Source organism: Syngnathus floridae, chromosome 17, assembly GCF_059516105.1.
Source record: "Syngnathus floridae isolate MCC-2025c chromosome 17, RoL_Sflo_1.0, whole genome shotgun sequence".
NCBI classification, from domain to species: domain Eukaryota; kingdom Metazoa; phylum Chordata; class Actinopteri; order Syngnathiformes; family Syngnathidae; genus Syngnathus; species Syngnathus floridae.
Genome location: NC_142429.1, coordinates 8,665,616 through 8,685,590, shown reverse-complemented (window position 1 = coordinate 8,685,590; position 19,975 = coordinate 8,665,616). Strand labels below are relative to the sequence as shown.

At 41.8% G+C, this 19,975-nt stretch overlaps 1 protein-coding gene across 1 annotated transcript; it reads left to right on the top strand.

Moving 5' to 3' along the window:
- The first annotated feature begins 1,675 nt into the window (after positions 1 to 1,675).
- Positions 1,676 to 18,060, top strand: cacng3b (calcium voltage-gated channel auxiliary subunit gamma 3b). Its single transcript, XM_088358624.1, has 4 exons — positions 1,676 to 2,557; positions 9,800 to 9,883; positions 11,046 to 11,186; positions 12,620 to 18,060. The coding sequence occupies exons 1-4, from the start codon at positions 2,341 to 2,343 to the stop codon at positions 13,123 to 13,125; spliced, it is 948 nt and encodes a 315-aa protein (XP_088214750.1). The 5' UTR covers positions 1,676 to 2,340; the 3' UTR covers positions 13,126 to 18,060.
- Positions 18,061 to 19,975: the final 1,915 nt, after the last annotated feature.

The following is a 19,975-nucleotide window of genomic DNA, read 5'->3' as shown; positions in this document are numbered from 1 at the left end:
GCCATCAATGAAAACATTTCAGTCATCCATCCCTGTAAACTTTATCCCTATTATCGTGTGTCTTCCTCCATGTTCTCTTTTACTCCACTCTCAACTTCCTCCCATCATCCATCCTTTCCTCCTTATCCACTCCAATCCCTCCTTCAAATCTCTTTTTCCCATCTACCTCCCTCTCTCTTTCTACCTCCCTTACCCCTCAGTGTCACTCCTTCACCATCCCACCCGCCCGTCTCCGACTCGATGTGGGACGCCATGCTTCTCTTCCTGAAGTCATTTCTATGTTAATGAGTCTCCTTGCGAGATAACGCGGGCAGCGTGCACACCCGCGTGCACACCGCAAAGGTGATAGGACCTGTCACCGCTTTCTCCCTTGTTGATCTTCTCCTGCATTTATGTATCTGTAATCCCTTTCTTTTCCCTTCCCCTCCCTCCAGTGTGTTTTTGATCCCTTAAATTCTCCGCTTTCTTCCTCACTGTGACAGCCGCTGTCAGTCAAAGCATCATCTTGAAGTTAGCGCACCAGACAGTACGTCAGTCGGAGCTTTAAAACACTGAGTCGGATTGACACATGAGCAGACCGCCTATATTTGTATGCGTGTGTAATCGGAATCTGGACAAAGAGTCTCGGCTGCTTTGGGGCAAGGTTTCTGCTTTGAGGGGGGTCTGATGATTTGATGGTTGATTAACTGAGCTCTGATTCAATCTGATGATGTCGTGCGTCTCAAGTCTGAGATGGTATAGCGCCACTCAATAACATGAATGGTTCCAGTCTTGTGGGTTGAAGTCATCTGGAATAAGCTTCAGATCACCGGTGACCCTGAACAGCATTAAGTGGTTCAAAAAAATGGATGGGTGGAGCACCAAATTAAACTCCCACTGTAACTATACAAAACTATTGGCGGGTTATTATTAATAAAAATAGCTTGAAAAATCCAATGCTGTGTTTAAGTAGGCGATGCATTGGAGGTTGAGCCAGTCATATCTGTTCGACTCCTTTTGGCATCCACACACAATAACAATGTGACTATGTGAATTGAACTGTGAAGCTCACGGTGCCTTGTGTGGAGGGCCATGCAGGAGTGGAATCATTAAAAACGGTCCATGGCTCTTTAAGTGGCGTTTCTGCTTCTCTCCCGGGTGCTATTCTTCATGCATCACTTGCTTTTCGCTCGCTCTCTCTCTCTTCTTCAATGGTTCTATTCCTCCTGTTACTGGATTGAAGATAGGAGCGAACTCTTACGTTCAGGACCATGGACAGCTCTCCAGGCGCATGCGGCAGATTTTGACGCGGCCGGCGAGGGGCGCGGCAGGAACGTCAAATTTGCACTTTGTTGGTTTAAGATAAAAATATTCTCGTTATTTAAAATGTTCTAGTTGCGGGTGATGGCTCGAAAGACGTGCCATCATACAAGTGGCCTGATTTCAGTCAAACTGAGCGGTCCGTTTTCTGACGCTCGTTAGTTTTATAGTCTTGCAAATAGTGGGCGGGATGATGAGAATAGTTCGTACGTGATTCGCCATTGAAGGACACTTTTTCCACACTTGACCAATCAGGGTCGAATGGCGTGGCCCCAGGCGGACTTTGAGGAGACGCGCGGTTAGTTTTAGTTTGTGTTGGTTGGACCGAGGGGAGGAGGAGGGAGGAGGAGGAGGAGGATGACTAGGAGGAGGCAAAGGCTGTCACTGTTATTTTTCGCCCCTCCGTTTGCACCAACAGGCACGTTTGTTGTCAGGAGCGAGAATCCATTCTCCGGAGGGAATACTGTCCACCGTGAAGACGTCTCCATTTTCTGATGAGAAAAAAACCCCGCCGTGTGTCAAGCTTAAGAGTGGACGGACGTCGATTGTGGATTTCGAGGGAGAACATGTCAGTGTGTCAACAGCTGGAGAGGAAAATACGGCAAAGCTCGCTCCATTGCGTTATTGGAGGAACGGCGTCTGATCATTTGGTGCTGCACGACGTGTTCTACATATAAAGTGTTGCTTGCATGGGAGGAAAAAAAAACGGGCGGTGAAGATGCTCACTGTGCCGGCTGCTAGCTGACTTGCTATCTCCAGACGTTAGGCTAGAGGAAATAAATGACTGGAAAAGGGAGATAATGTGGCGTCTTTTGGGCTGAGTGAGGACAACCGGTGGTCGTTGAAGCTCCGGTGTGCGGGCGTGTGTACGGGAGCTTGCCACCAGCCTTACGGGACAGCAAACCGCATAGACATGTCATCCCAAGAGACTGTTTGTTAAAATTGACCCTCTCCCCAAATCTCGCGTGGTGAAAAGCGGGGGGGAGGGAGCCCATAAGAGAGGAGGTAAAGGAAGATTAAGCCCAATCAGGAGTCGCCTATATGAAGATGCTGATGTGTGACCGCGGCGTCCAGATGCTCGTGACGACGGTGGGCGCGTTCGCCGCCTTCAGCCTCATGACCATCGCAGTGGGGACTGACTACTGGTTGTACTCGCGTGGGGTCTGCCGCGTGAAAAGCAGTGGCGACAATGATACGAGCCGCAAGAATGAGGAGGTGATGACGCACTCCGGCCTCTGGCGGACCTGCTGTCTGGAAGGTACGTGACCAGTCTGGATGACCTGCGTGCGTAATTGCGTGCGTGTTTGCGTGCGTCTTTGTCGTTTGTCTTCCGCTCTCACGCGCATCAGCAGTGCCGCGACTAAGCCCCGAGCTCACTTTACTCGTATATCAAATAATTTCCCATTTGAAGTCAAATCAAATGCTATGAATCCGTTCCAGACCTCCAAAAAACACCACCATTTCAAATTGATGTCACAGTGAAGTAGCAATACAAATTAAAATTGAATATTTAACTAAAGTCTTGATATGTATGACCAAGCACGTAAAATGTTCACGTGACGCTAGTGCATATTATATTGTTTCAACTATTTGTTTTAAGTTCAGGCATAAATTAGAACAGTAAAAAAAAAAAAAGTCCACAAAAAAAACGCTTTAGTGCATGCCAAAGCCACAGGTGGCACTATAACCCCAACCATAAGGTTAATTTAGCCAATAAGAAGCCTGAACATAGTAATTTCTCATATACAATACAACAATGGCAAATTTATTTTGTTAAATTGGATTTAATGCTGTTTGTTGGACTCTCCTTGTAAGTCTTAAAAACTGTGTGACATGTTGAATCCATGAACCTGGTCAGAATTTGCACGATTAAATGTGCACACGACCAACTGTTGTATTCGGTTTCCTAGAAACCTTCAGATATCCACTAAACTCCATCAATGCCAACAAATAGAAACACCAAAACCTGTTAGAACATTATGCTCTGTCGTAAAACCTGCACAGTCAGTTTTATGTCATTGTGTCCTCGATTTGTTCTCATGCCCTCCCCATTTTTCTGGATTCTTCCTCCAACCATCCAAAAACATGCTTGCACTTCCTCAAAGACTTACCTGAAGGTGTAAATTGTTCTCCATGTGTCAGCCCAGAGATTGACAGGCGATGAAGGGAGTAGCACGCTCCTTAAATCCGCCAGGATCGGCTTTAGCCTTCCCGTGTCCCCGGATAGGACAAGCGCAATTGGAAATGAATGCCCTTGTGTGATGTCAAACGCTGTGTTAAATCCTGTGTTTGAGTGCTGCCATATCTCTATTTAATATGGCTTTTATTAGCAATCTTTGAGAAGGTTGGCTACAAACCTCACCTCAGCTCACCTCAGTCTCACTTGAGAAACAGTTTGTCACTTAAGCAATGTAAAAAAAATTTTTAAAAAGTCAGTAACATTTAATCTGGATGCCCAAAGCAGAAATGAAAATTGTAAATTATATCAGAGGAATTTGTATTTTGTATTTCCTCTACTACATAATCATATCTGACTTTTGGATATGTTATTTTCCAAGCTACTTTCCCCTTCATATCGACATAAAAAAAAAAAACGATAATCCTTCACCAGGACTTGAACATTGTAATTTCCTGTACTTGACTTGAGGCTGTCTTGTGATAATTTTCATGCATTGACGCAGGTCAGCTTTGCGTTGCCTCTGGATATAAATATGTGTGTATGCATTTTGTGTGCAGCCAAACATAACCATCTCATTCTGGGGGGCATAGGAGGCTATTACAGGGCCAGATGGTGCAGGTCTGAGGATCCACTGATGCACGCACACACACATACACACACACACTTGTAATTGGATGAGTAAATAGACAAATTTGCGGATATTCCCAAGCTAGCGCATAAACAGAGCAGTGGGGGCAATACAGAAAGTTAACACAATGTCAGCACAATGTCAGTGTTACACGCACTCTGGCTTCCATGCAAAATAGCATGCAAGAGGGAGAACGTGCTCGCTCATATACAAATTTTTCTTTTTCTTTAATCGTTCATAAATAAAGTGACCGGAAATTGACATCTCTGACGTAGCCGTCATGAGATTTCCGAGGATGGAGTGCTGAGGTGATGAATGAGTACAGAAAGCTTGGAAATGAGCTGGAAAGGAAAGAAAAGGTTAGGGCACGGAAACACAAATGAGTGGAAACTCAGATGTGAATGAATGAAACACACGGCTGGAGGAAGAGTGGAGGCTGCCAAGTGATGGATGAGAGCTACATGGCCTCTGTTTGAGATGAATCTCCAGGGAACGTTTGACCCTGCTGGAGACCACCTAGTAATAGTGAAGCCCCGCCCTTCCCCTTTCTAAAAAGACAGGGACAAAATGTTCAGCTAAGTGGTTGTAGGAAACACAAAAGAAGGAGGGAGGAAGAGAATTGAATGAATTAGAAAGAGGCAATCAGTCAAGATGTGGGGTGCTGTCCGTGGATTTAAAAAAAACTGATGGAGAAGGCAGGAAGGAGGAAAGACGGAGACAGCTTGTCTAAATTACTGTGTTAGATGAATGTGGGGAAAGAAAGTGGATAAAGATGAAGACAAGGGGAAGCTTCATTTTGCCGAAGATTGAACGAGAAGAGAAGGAAGAGCCGCACGTTTATTCTCAGCTCACACTCAATTTGGGTTGTTTGGTCTTTTCCTTTTTGTTATCTGCATGGAATCTTTTGAAGGATGACACGCTTATTTCTCTGCTTGGGCATTTTCTCAAAAGATGAAACTAGAAGAACACAAATACATTTTAAAAGGAGGATGAAGCGCCTCTGTAAGATCTTTTTTGGTTCCAATAGCTGGAGAGCATTTTGGTATTCTATGTGCGCTACCATGCTAGCACTCAGCGGTTCGTTTTAATCAAACTCGAGCTCGCTATGTTCTGGGAGGTCAGGCTTGAGTCAAGTCAACTGGGCCGAGACCACCTGGAAGATCTGAGTCAGTCGTTCGATAGATCTCCAATCACCGATCGATTGTCGGAGCGCCAGAATACTTCTCTGGTCTCGGCAGCGTACCTGAATGAGTTTAGCACGTAGTAGCTGTTTGAAGTTTCTTCGATATTGGATATTCAAGAGATCCCTTCACTACCAAGTGAATTATTAATGAGTCAAACATGAATATGCATCAGAAGAACTTGTATGTGTGTGTAGCCGGGAAAATATTTTGACACACAAAGCAGTACAGTATAACCCGGATCTGTTTTTTGAATGGAAAGAACCGAGCTAAGAACATTTGGAGCAGAAAAGTGTTTTGGCAAGAGAAGGGGTGAATGTGTGCTTGAGGAGGGAAGAGGAAAAAAAAAATGTGAGGAAATGTGCATCCAAGCGCAACGCACCTCGCTGGCTTTCATCAGCCATCACCGTGGAAACGAGCTTCTTCCTCCCTCTTTCCTGGCTCCTCTCTGCTTCTCCTGAAAGAAGTAATCAGGGGGAGAGCGAGGTAGACGTACATTAGGAGAGCGAGCGGTTCCGTCAGCCACGTCGAGCTGTCAGAGGCGCCGGGAAGAAACAAGCGGCCCAATTTGCTGTGCTTTTTGAACGTGCTTGGCTCGTTCCGTCCTCGTCGATTTCTTCTTCTCCTCGGTCATGTGTGCATCTGGCTGGTTTGGGTCGCTCGCACACGTTTTTTTGGAAGACACACCATCTGATTAGGGACAGCTTGGAGGCATGTTATGCCTTCATTAGTGAGCGTTATCAGTGGAGGGGAAGAGATGCGACAAGAAAAAGTCCCTTGCTGGATTTTTGAACAGATGTTGTTTGCCATCTTGACTCCCAAAGCAACCAGGTTGGGGTGAAAGTAATTATTTTATTGCAGAGTTTTAAAGAGCTTCACTGACTTTAATGTTTGGTGTGACATATCACCAGATATTCTGATGACCTTAGTAAATATTTAAGTCATTTTCCCCTTTAAAATGTTTGAAAATATAATTATTTAGAAATAGCCACGTTTATTGTATAGGTTAGTAATGTAACGATTAGACTAACATTTGTAAAAAAACGATTTAAAGTATGTAAAAAAAAAAAATTTAAACAGTCAAAATAATTAGTTATTTTTTTTATGAATTATAATAGGAATTATGAAAAGTTCGACAAGGATAAATGAAATCTTTTGATTATAAAAGAGTCATTAATTTTCTCAAAATAAAAATCGAATGCAATTGAAATCGAATCGAATCGGGACTCGAATGAATCGTTAATTCCCTCGAATAGATGAAAATAAATCTACTCACAATCATTCATCTCGTTCATAAACATTTTCTCGCGAGCAAGGAGATAATGTATTGTATTGTATTTAGGACATAACAAATAAGTACAAAGAGTTGTTAAGAAATGAAGGATACCATTAGCGCGGTAATCCCGAACAACGACAACGGTGCAAATGATGCGAAGACTCATCAAGCAATATAAAATAGTGCGATAATTATGATACAACCATTGTGCAAATGATGCAAAAGAGTCCTTGAGCACTTTAAGTGTCCAGTAGTGTGGAATACTGATCAACAGCAGTTATGCAAATTAGATCTCAAGCTACCATAGTACTAAGGATGCCGGAAAAAGCTCAAGCGGAGATTTGAACCCAGAACCTTTCATAGCTCGTGTGACTTACCGCAATTGGCTAGATGTTTCCCCGATTTCATCAGTGGTTTGTGTCTTTTAAATAATTAAAGAGTTTGCTTGTATGAGTGTGGGAGGGGGTGAGTCATATCAAGGGCATACAGCTGGCACCTCATGCGCAACTCATCACAAATGTTGGAACAAACACATTGTTTGTGTTTTGTCTTCTGTTTAACCTTGTTTGAAGGCACTTTGATTTCTTGCTCGTGGTGGATGCTAGCTGCTCTGCAGCAGTCATTTCTTATTACTTGGATTTTATCAATACACGTCGGTCGTGATGATGTCACTGAGAAAGATCATACATGTTCCCGTGTGGTGATTTAGCTAGGAGGATAAAGTAGGGCAACGTGACACATAGATAAAACAGAGAAACACTCAAGCAGAGGAACAAAGTGAACTCTCAGCCCTATTCTCTGAATCCCATCATGCCATAGTGCTGCCCTCAGGCCACGCTGACCTTTGGAAAGCACATGTGTCCACATTGATGTGTCCGCTGCATTTCTGTGCAATGCAGAGACGACATGCAAGTTCCTTTTATGGTCCCTCCGAGTATTCCAGACCACATCCAGCAAAGCGAGCCTTAATGAATCTCGTTCATTTGTGTGCACGTTAGCGTCAGGAGGATTCGAAAACAATCCGTCCACTTACAAGTCAGAAGGTGGAATGGATTTCTAGACCACCAGGGCTGTGATTGATGATTCCTTCTACCTTGACGCACCCAACAGGAACAACTTAGACCTCACTTGCATTCGGTGACGTGACTGCAACTTTTATTATCCAATCAAATAAGCCCTAAAGAGTAGCATTGGAGTAACACGCCAAAGTAAGGTCACCTAATATAATATATATTAAAAATATATTAAAAATATTATACATATATTAAAAATAGATTAAAAATATGTTTTTTGAAAAATGAAAAATAATATATATATATTAAAAATATATTTGAGAAGAAAAAAAATATTTTTTTATGATTTATTGGATGTCAAACCCCAAATTATTGAAACTCAGCTGATTTGGGCTCGCACTGATCTGTAGCAGATGTCTGCAGCAGCATCAGAAGAGTGCAAGACATCAAACGGTGTGCAGTCTGTCAGATGGACGGCTTGCTACAGCAAATGTCTCAAGTAAAGTAATTAGCTTGACTGGGTTTGAAGTTAAGCTTGTTTCCTCTGAGCCACATTTGACCGATTACAGTGGTTGCAGACGTTTGCCGATTCATCTATGTGTTAATTATTTGAATATTGATGCTTTGGCCATCAGATGGAAAATCGTCATTGTGTCAAACAACCTTTGTAAGGGGGGGGGGGAAAAAACATCACATTGCTTTTGGAAATGGCAATTTATAAGATGTTATACTGTAATTGTGACCTGTTTTAAAACTAGCTCAGTACAACTCTGGGATGAGTGCCAATAGAATAAAGAAAAATTGTGAGACTATTTTTTTTTCCTTCTCTCTCAGGCTGGGATTTATTGTCACATCCAGTAATAATAACGCATGATAATCAAGAGCCACAAATGACAGTATAGATAAACGTCTTTTCATTCATCTCAAAAGTCTGCATTAATTATAAACATTAAAAAGCCGAAACGTGTCAGTCGGCGTAGCGACCATCAAGCCCTGACTGCATTAATCAGTTTCGGGAGGATGTGAAGTGCAAGAAACTCTTCATATGCAAATCCATCAGCAGCACATTTCCACTGCCGTTCTATCGCCAAAGCTCTTTCAGCAGCACTTCCTCCTTCACCTCACCCCCAAACCATCCACCCCCCTCCCCTCCTCCCCCCCCTTGCGGCGCTGACCATGTGTGAATGGGACGAGATGATGGGAAGGAATTAAGCCACATGCGGCGAGCGCGTGCACACCTTCCCACCTGTGTGTGTGAGCTTTGGAGGACTTCCACAAAGGAGGATGAGTCACTCTGTGACTGACACGAGCATCGTAGCATCCGCAGCCCAGTCGATACAACACAAACACACACTAGATAAATAATCCAGAGGTTTCGCTTACATACATGATTGATAGTGTTCATGGATCACGTTAATGAGCTTGGTCGTGTTTGTGTAGGCACACTCGATGGCTACTTTAACGTGTGTGTTTGTGTGGATTCACAGCGGTAGTCGTGCATGATAAGACTTTTCATTAGTGTTTCCCCACAAATAGCCTGAAGGTTACCTGTCCGGTATCATCTGCCATCTCTTTTTCTCCTCTCGTGCTTTATTTCTTTCACGTCCGAGCTATGTGTATCGACTTACGAGGTTAATGAATACAAATTTGTGATTCAGTTTATTAGAGGAGGCAACGATTAATCGGCAACTGATCGATTATCAAATTCATTGGTAATTGTTTTGATAACTGATTAATGGGTTACACGAGTTGACTAAGTTGAACTTCTAATTTTGGTCTCTCTATCATAAATATTCTCAAATTTTGACGATTAATCGGCAACTAATTGATTATTTAAATAATTGGTAATTGTTTTACGATTGATTAATGGTTTACAAGCCTCGACTAGTTTTAATTTCTAATCTTAGTCTCTCAATCGTAAATATTCTCAAATTTCAACGATTAATCGACAATTAATTATCAAATTAATTGGTAATTGTTTTAATGGTTTACAAACCTTGATTAATTTGAACTTTTAATTTTAGTCTCCCAATCGTGAATATTCTCAAATTTCTACGACTATCTTTCACTATAAGACATTTGCAAACGTCCAGCTTTTATTTTGGCAAACAATGTTCAAGTAGACTCAACATAATTAAAGCCTGCAAATCGGTATTTGTGTTTTACATACAGTTAATGGCAGGGTCAACAAATTTCACAAACACTCCTGTTCTCCATTTCCAGGAACCTTCCGGGGCGTGTGTAAGAAGATCGATCACTTTCCGGAGGACGCCGACTACGAAGCAGATGCCGCCGAATACCTCCTGCGTATGTTTATTCATAAACACACATCACATTGCACCATTACAATGTTCTAACAGCATCCAATTATATTTTTACGCTGTGACTTGCAAAGCAATTGTGCGTCTCTTCTTAATATTTTGCTAGAAGGGGAAAAAAAATCATGCTCACACAATGTCATCATATGTTAAAATGATTGTGACAATACCTAAAAGCAAAGGACACTGTGGATCTAAAAGCTTGACAGGCTTGCCGTACTTGCAATTACCCATCGGACAGTCGCCGTTAGAGGCAGCAACAACATCCAAGCGCTCCAGAGATGGATGGACCACTCTTATGCTGCCTTGGTGGAGATAAATAAATGTTGTTTTCCTGCAAGGTGAAAAATTCTCTTTGGGAAGGATGCATAACATGAAAGCAGGCTTTTATCAACAACTCCACTTTGTTAGGAAGAAAAATGACAGAGTACCCACTTATTTCTACATACATCCATAAAAGTATTAAAGGAAAAACTGGTAGGGTTTTTTTTTTTTCCCCCGCTGACTGTAAACTGGAAAGATGGATAGAGAGGAAAATATTAACAGCAACAGAGGGGGGGGGGGGGGGGATTCAGTTGCAGCTTCTTTTTCTTTGCTCCACTGAACACAGAGCAACATCCCCAGAGGCCGCCAATTCCAGCACAAGCATGAGAGGCGGCCAGCCAATAGCGAGCCAGGACCTAGTGACCGGCATTTCATTCAGCCCAGGGGTGCGGACTACAGGGGTGGGGCTTGAACGCTCCATGTCATTGGTCACCGCCCTTTCAGGAATGCGGGTCATGGTTTGCTACTCATCAAAATAGATTTGCATTATGATTATAATCACCCAGGTATGTTTAGTGAGGATAAAAAAAAATTAGGCTGTTTGGAGGATGCACACATGGAAAATATTATTTGGCCTGTGTCAGAGTTGGTTTCTCCAGTTTTTCTCCAGATGGAAGCTTGTTGTGTGGGTTCAGTCAGTTTTCATCTTTGCTAGAAAAAAAAAACCTGGTTTTCTTGCGGTCACCAGTAAACCATTGAAAAGCAGCTCACGGCGTTGACTAGTCATCATTTGGAGGCATTGTGACATGCATTGCTGCTATTTTGGTAACCTGTGCTGCAGGACTGCCAAATTTCATTAAGCAAACAAGCTTGTTTGAACCAAACAGGTGCAGTGCGTGCCTCCAGTATCTTCCCCATCATGAGTGTGGGTCTGCTGTTCTTGGGAGGACTCTGTGTAGCCGCCAGTGAGTTTTACCGCAGCCGACACAACGTCATCCTCAGCGCAGGAATCTTCTTTGTCTCCGCAGGTCAGTGCGCACTGCAAATGTGTCCCCCAAGTGCTGTAAAGTAGGTCTACCCTTTTTGATATGAAGGATCTTTTCTGTTCCATATAGTTCTTATTTGGTTGCGGCAAATTTCTTTTTAGGTTGCATCTTAATCATGTTAAGTTTGTTTCATGTGGAATTTTTATTCTGGTCTATTGTTAAGATGCTCACTTCTAAATTAAAAAAAGAAAAATACGTTGATTGTAGTTTGTGCTCCAGTTTTCCCCTTTTGACCTTGTCATAATAATAAATATCAAATCAAGAAGCTGGAAGCATACAAGCGTAAATGTCTATTTTTGTAGTATTAAAAGGATCAAAAATATTTATGAATATGAGAAATTGATTGAAGCGATATGCTCTTTTATTAAGGAATTTTATATTCAAATAAAAACTCTCAATCTGTGCACGATTCTCAACAGCCACGTCGATTTTGCGGGTTCAGCTCTAATTTACGTGTTGAGTATCATTCAGAGCTCACAGAAGAAAAGGCCTGTGACTCAGATTTGAAGCACGTCATCAGCCTTTGAATGTACACACACACACGTCGGATATCTCATAAACACACACACACACCTGCTCTTGCCCCCGACACACAAAACGGGGCTGTAATTGGTGTTCAGTGGGATGTGGAGGGCCCCACTGGGGTTTGTAGTAAATTCTTGAGGCCAAATTGGTAATTATTTACCACAAAAGTGTGAGGCTGATTGTGCCTAATTACAGCCGGCTAATTGTCCCCCATTCTGTACGTTCCACCACACTGCATGAGCACTGTATTCTGGACTAATCATATGGAATAGGAGAGGCCAGCTGTGTGTGTGTGTGTTTGTTGTGTCTTTTTCCTGTGCTCCATGACCGCGCTTCTTCACCGGCTTCTTCAGGATTCTTTTTTGTCTCTCTCCTTGCTACAATATTTGGGTCCGTTTTCAAGTCAAACTAACGTATTTGAAATTTATTTGCAATGTCAGAAGCTGCAGCAATTTGACAATCCCATTTAATACATTTAAATGTTGATATTGTGCTTTTGTGAGATTCGGTTGATCTTTTAGAAGCCATTTTGGATCAGGAGGAAATAGATTGTAGCTGTTCACGATTATTTTTTTTCATGTGATCTATTTAATTAAAGCGGTGGTACGGAATTTAAATTTACACAGATGAAGAAAATTCGTCACCTAACTGAATCGACCAAAGAAATCATAAACTATTTTGAATAAATGTTTTTTTTTTAAATTCTGACTTAATAGTAACAATTAACCAGATTCAAACATCTTCTTTTTTTTTTTTTTTTTATATATATACAGTTTTTTTTTTGTATATTCACCAGAAAAGATCTTTTCTTCAGTGGACTTCCCTTAACCAAAACCTCATCAGAAGTTGACCACTTGTTTCTAAGTGTTTTTTTTTTTTTTTCTTTGCAGGCCTCAGCAACATCATCGGAATTATTGTCTATATTTCGGCCAACTCAGGCGATCCGGGCCAAAGCGACAGCAAGAAATCCTACTCCTACGGCTGGTCCTTCTACTTTGGCGCTCTGTCCTTCATCATGGCAGAAATGGTGGGCGTGCTGGCCGTGCACATGTTCATCGAGAAGCACCGCAAGCAGCGAGCCAAATCCCGCACCGAGCTGATCAAAAAGTCGGCCTTCAGCCGCATCCCCTCCTACCGTTACCGCTTCCGACGCCGCTCCAGCGTCCGCTCGTCGGAGGTTCCGAGCCGCGACGCCTCGCCGCTGGGTAAAGTGGGTTACACCGGGCCCGGCGCTTCCGAGATGCCCATGTACACGCTGAACCCACGCGAGGCGGGCAACGCCGCGACCAAGTCCAGCCTAGCCGGGCTGCTCAACTCTGAGAGGGAATTCCTCCAGAGTAGCACGCTCACTAAAGACTACACAAAGGACCCCAACCGCAGGACCACGCCTGTCTGAGAGGTGTTGCCTGCAGATAGCACGCTAGCAAAGATGAGGAGGAAGCTGAGAGAGGGAGGACACAGGCGAGGGGGGACACACACGGGGAGTGCTGGGGTCGGAAATACAGAGACTGTGAACTGTGAACTTTTAGCCTTTGAACTGTGAATCCTGAGCCCAGTGAGCATTTCAGTGTGTGTAGCACGAGCCGTTTGCTTGGATGGAGAACTTGTTCCCATCTCCATTTAAACCTCATGTGTCTGTAGTTGGCACATCCATTTGTTTGAAGATCAGCTTATACTCATTTGGGGATTTTTTTTGTTTTTTTTCAATGGAATTGTCCCATCATGCGTGGTTTGCTATTTGGGAGATGCTCCTAAAAAGATGAATGAAATGTAAATGTGAGGAAGGGGGCAGGGTGTCCATCTTTGGTAGCAGATGAGTTTGTTTTCACTTCAGCTTTGAAAATATCAAAGAAGGGAGCATTTGTCCGTGTATATGTATATAGTCGATTTTTTTTTTTTTTTGCTTTAATCACGGACTGGCTTCTATCATGACGGTGAATTGAGTTCATCCCTGATTTCTCTGGCCAGTTGTCATCGCTTCCAAATTTTGACATCATCGGTGCTTCCTTTTCTTCTTCTTTCTCCGTTTATTTCTTCTGTCTTTACTTCCTCACCGCTTCACTCATCTCTTTTCCACACTAGTCTTCCATCTGTCGCCGATTAGACTCGCTAGCTGCTTTGAGGAACATGTAGAAGAGGAGACCACTTAGCTGTGAATATGGTTCTAAACAGAAACCATAAAGATATTAAACAGAGAGACGAGAAAAGGCCCGCCTACTACCTCCCGCTGAATATCGTTCAACAATTGCGTCTGAAGTCTCTCTTGTGCAATGGGGGGTAAGAATCGGTTTGTAACACGCGATGGAAAGCAGACTGGAGGGGAGTGTCATGCATTATTCAGAAGGTTTGCGCTCCATCTATTGAGGTGTCAGTCACAGCCACCTCTTCTCTCCTCATCTAGCGTACACGTGCATTAAGTGTACCCAAACGCGGCTTCTATCTGTGACCTCCACAAACGTGTGTTCAAACATAGAACACATCATATTAATACATCTCCATACGTCTCCTTCCTTAGATACATTTAAATATACCGCACGTCGCTGTCACGGATAATAGAAAGTCCCCAACACGTCTGCGTTTCAATTTATCAGCTTCAGAAGCTTGATTTTGATTTATTGTGGGAAAAACACTGGATATGATGTAGGAGAAGGCGGCCGTTTATTTATTTTGGTAAACCTGAAAATGTTCGTAAGCAGGGATGCCGATGGTCGACGATTAGGAGAAAAAAATAATAATATTGAAACACATTTATCTGCAGTATTTTTCCATCCACTTCAGAAGCTTCAGTCCAGTTATCAAAAGACTTAAATTGTATTTTGAGCCAGTCCCAAAGATACAAAAATATTTTGAGCCAATTGCTTTAAAAATAACACTTCTTAACTTTGCGCTCCCTTTTTTACTTTCGTAAGAATAAAACACAAAATGACATCACGTGACCACTTGGACAGCTATTACCGAGATAAGAAAAGAAGTTGACACGTTCTCTATAAAGAAAGCTTCGTGCCGTCTATCGTTCGCATGTAAATATTAATTTTACAACATCAGCAGTTGTCATGGGCTGTGAAAGGGAAATTGTGCTTTTCTCCTAAGCAAGGGCTTTTAATTTTTAAAGAAGCGGAGCACACAAGGGCTTTCTATGCTCGCCGTTGCACCAACATTGTTCAAAGGGTGTTAAGTGGATGGCATAGACGCGGGAAGACAAGGAAGAGTACATTTGCGTTTAGAGAGCAGCTCGAATAGCTAACAAGCGACACGGTGTCGGAGCGACGATCCAGAAAACTGAGCCTTGACGACATGTTTTTTCTCAAACTTTAAAGTAGACAAACTTTTCAAAGTAGCTAGAGTCAAAACCTAACGCACACGTAGGATAGCAACGTACAAAAAAAGAAATATCATACCTGGTGCCAAATGCAGTTCCGAATTCTCATTTCGACTTTGCGGTGGTAGCGATGTAGCTTTTTGCATTTTCAGAAAGGTCAGAGGTCAAACCGTGCACACATCCGTCTGTTTCCAGCGCTTCCTTTGTTCTAAGCAACATCTGAAATTGCAGCCATTTTAAGATAAGTGCTTTCGACGGCCGCCATTTTCTTTCTACCTTCCACTCGGCTTTGACTGGATAGAAACAAATAACTGTGTTATTTATTAGTAATGCTATATATTCTATCTTCTAAAGGTGCCACTGTGCAGAGGATGCCAAACTCTGTCACATGTTTATTAATCTGTTGGTGGTTTGGGAGGCACTGAGCCAGATTTTGGGTGCTCGTCTGTGTATATTAATCGAGTTTCATTTTCTAGTTTAATTGTGGATTGGTTGAACGATTCAACTGATTTAGTAGCGGGATAGTTACGATCAACACGCGACACAAAGAACAACAACACGAAAGAGTTTCTATACTTTCGAGGACTTAGTGATTATTTTTGTCCATCGCAAAGGCTTCGTGGAAACTGATACTGTGATAATTGCTAATATTATAATAGTCTGTAAAGATGTGCCACAAAAAAAAAAGATTTAGGAGTGTGGATTCACTCAACTGCAGCGTACTAGGTGTCCATTAGTGTGAGGATTTTTATTTATCCTAATGTGCTTTTCTAATGATATGATTTTTATGACTAATTAACTACGTCACGATATAAAAGTAGCACTTTTAAAACTCCATCGTAAATTCCAGCTTTACACAAATCGTTCCTCCAGTCGTTTTTTGTTTACATAGGTAACATTTTAATATTTGCTTGAAAAAGAAAAACAACATACGGCTTTTAAAGTCGATGATGCATTAGTGGGGAATTATTATTCTTATTGCGGAGGGCACTATTTAAGGAAATTTATTTATTTTTTAAATGTGTCAACAATGTTTACACTTCACTCACATCATGTAGTTTTCCCTTCATTGTCCTCGTAAGTATAGCAATGCAATTTACAACACACAAAAACATCACACATGAATAGTGACGGGGAAAAAAAAAAGTCTTTGTGAAATGACAACTTGTAAAACATAAATCGAGCCAGTTAATCAAACACGATGGAGCATTTTGCTATGGCGACAAACATGCTACCAACTCTACACTTTGCAAACACACTCAAATACTTGTGAGGAGGACTTATGTGCCTGCATGTGTGTGTGTGTTCATATCAACGAGTGTGTAAGTGTGTGTGTGCAGCTCGCCTCTCCTCACTTGTACACAGAGTGCCTGCCTTGTCCTGCCTTCAGACAGCTCCCAGATCAGCTGAGGAGCTTTTTCTCGTCTGACGTCCTCCATCTAATTCCACCTAGAAACAACACAGGCAATTCTGATATCTCCTATGTCTGAACGTTGTTTCCATGTATTTTTCCACACGTCATTGAAGTTGATTCAGGATTGGCAGAGGGGTGTTAATCAGGGTGGAAAATGATCTGTGGTGACCCTAATGACCGCTGGACTTGAATCAATATGGTTGTAGACTGTTGTTGCTCATCCTTTATAATCTTGCCCAAGAATGACTGTTTATTTGTGTGTGTTTGTGTGTGTGTGTGTGGCTCATGCGATAGAGAAGCCATCCGCTGGTTTGCTCCCCATCCAGACTCCGAAGCCCCGATTGCTCATGATGATCACAATCACGGTTGTATAAAAGACGTTCGGAGGAAATTTGTGTTGTTAATGGTAAAATATGTACAGACGCAATTTCCCCTCATGAGAATTCATAGTGAAGCCATCGATTTTGATAATCGTTTTTGTTTGCCTTTTGGTGCTTTATCTTTTAGTTTGTGTGTTTTGACAGGGCGTAATTATATGTTTTGTTTTTAATAGTTTTGCATCAAGCCCTGTGCTCACTGTTGTTTACACGCAGAACATTTCCGTGGCTCTTTACGCTTGAGCGACCAAGGGATGAAAGACTCTAAATTACAGGGTGCGGTACCACGTTTCGACCAGCAGGTGCATTTAAATAGCATCTTGGAGAAATTGTTGCGGCGAACTTAAAACGTTAACGGATCTTCGACTAAAGGTGTCTGAGTGAAATAATGGCATACCAAGAATCAGATTCAATATTCCTTCAGACTGTTATTTAACAAAGCCATCTCCTTCAAAAGGCTGCATTGACTATAATGTCATCCAGAATGCTACGAGAGGCAGTGTAACCATATTAATGAGGTCAAAAAAATATATATTATTGTTATCTGGACTGACATGCATTTATTTAAGGTGCAATGTATTTTTGTGGCAAGGTCAAACTGTTACGCTGCAGTGCTTCAAAATGACCACAAAAAAAAAATTGCAGATGGAGCCTAAAGTGAAGATGATGCAATGTGTGCTGTGATAAGTTGAAATTGTGTTGGGGGGGCAGATTTTGACCCTGCTGTATACCTCTGAGCCCAATCATGAGCTAAACACACACACACTCGAGTGAGCTAAACACACACAAAAATCTGTTCTCACCAGAATTTAGTAAGATTTTGTCCGATTACGTACTCGTATTTTGCTTGTATAGCAAAATCATTTTTTCCTAATGATCTATGCTTTACCAATTATCGCTGAATAATAATCGTAATACAGGAAAAATATGGCAATCAGATTGTCAAATATTTGTCCAGTTCCAACGTAATCTTAGCATTTTTCGCTCAATTTCTGACTACATTCTGTCGAGGACAGGTTGCACAGACATAGCTGTCCGCCTGAATCTCTGTACACTTTATAACGTAAACCTCCAACTAGCAGCCGTCTGACACGGACAAATGCTGTGAATAAAAGCACACTTTTACTTACATTATATAGATATGATTACCTATATCTAGAGAGAAAGAATATTATATACAGTATGATGAATAGAAAATAAAGAGACACCTTTTCAATGCGGTTTGTGTGTGGTTTTATTTTGTGTTCAGTTTACATGAACGCACGGCGCTTGGTTGACCTCCCGATTTGTTTGGCTTTAGGATTGAATTTTCCGAAATATTGTAAATGATATATTTGTGAAAGCGGATTTTTCCAATTGTCCAGTTTTGTCACACAGGGATGTTTTGGATCTGCAACCGCATGTTCCAGGAACAAGGAGGAGGAGTGAATCAACATTTCGGGTCGGGTAAGTCGCCACTTAAGGCCCAAGATTTAAATGCACACACCAACACTAATTAATTCAATTTTTTTTTTATATCCACACTATGGCGGAAATACTTCTTCAAGTAAACGTAGCGAGTCTAAGCATCTCAGTTGGATGCCTGTTTTGAAAAAGTTAATAGTTGGCGATACTTAGGATGATGAAGCGCACCTTCCACTTAGCGCTAAAAGCATGAGAGAATATTGAGTCACCTAACGAGGCTCATGCAGAAACAAAGCAATGCAATTAAACACTTACTGGGCTGTCTATTTATGCTGATGGTGTTCAGGAGAGAGACTAAATGTCTGTCAAGTAGATTTGCATTAAATAAGCGCAAGTGGTTCTATAGGGCTCTTTAAATAGGCATGCAAGGGAAAGTCACAAGCCACTGGCGGAGCTAGGATTTTTTTATCTTTAGGTAGGGGGGCTATAAGGAGGATCTGTAAAGCAAAAAATATTTTCAAACCCAAAATATTCTTTAAAAATGTTGATAAAGATTCATTATGTTTCTTATAGGACCACGTGTGAGTAAAATTTTAAAAATATCCCAAAGTACAAATTATCTGGCCTAATTTTTTTTTTGGAGGGGGCAGTGCCCCCGTGCCACCCCCTCTAACTCCGCCAGGCCTTGCAAAGTTCTTATTCACTCCATGTTTCATATTTTTTACTTCAGTGGTTGCAATTCATTGCATTGCTTTTGTTATTATCGAGGTTGAGCAGCATGCCAAGCTATGAGTGTAGGAAGGAATGAATGAGGAGCTCAGATACGTCTGATGAATATTCATCATCATTCATCATTCATACAGAGAGCTCCGTGTCATCGTCATAGAGATTAGAGTGGATGACAGGATTATGGGGGAGACTGCGTCACTCTGCTTTTTGTTACCTTCGACTTCCTTAAACATGAGATGGGGGTCACTCGCATTAAAATGCTTCTCAGATTTCCTGTTGCTCAGATGTATCCCACCTTTCACTCAACATATTTTCTTTTTTTATTTATTTTCTGATCCTCTAAGACCTTTTCTCTCACTTTTCTCTGTTTGGAAACCTCCCATTGAGCAGTATGGCACTGTAGTAATTGCTTTCTTCAGCTCCATTGGCCCAATAAGAGAAAATTGCCTTTTATGTAAATAGCCCATAAAACACACTGAGAGTTTCTCAGCATGTATCCCTCAAGAATCCCACATCTGATGATTTTTTTCCCCTCTCTTATAGATGACAGCAGTAACTCAGATTTTTTTTTCATTAATGTCAATTTACTCATTCTTGGCACAGGCGGCAAAGCATTACTTTTGTCTAAATGAAGCTTCCCCAATTTACTTCTACATAGTTCCTTGGCACTAAGATTATTTTGTGTAAATTAAGCTTGATTCAGTTTGAGATAGTTTTTGTTGGAATATGTTGTAAGGTAGCGGCAAAGCATTATTTTGTCTAAATGAAGCTCCTCAATTCATTTCAACATACACAGATGACGCCAAGGTAATGTTTTTGTTCATTTTGATTGGAGAAAAAACAATCTTCTCCATGCCGTCCTTGATTTATGCATACGCGTAAGCGCAGACACACATGCACTCTTTTGATGGCTGAGTCATGTCGTGTATCGTATGAAGAACACGAGTTTAAAGGCAGCAGCTGTTTCCCCTTCATCCTCTCTTCCTCGTTCTCCTGCTGCATC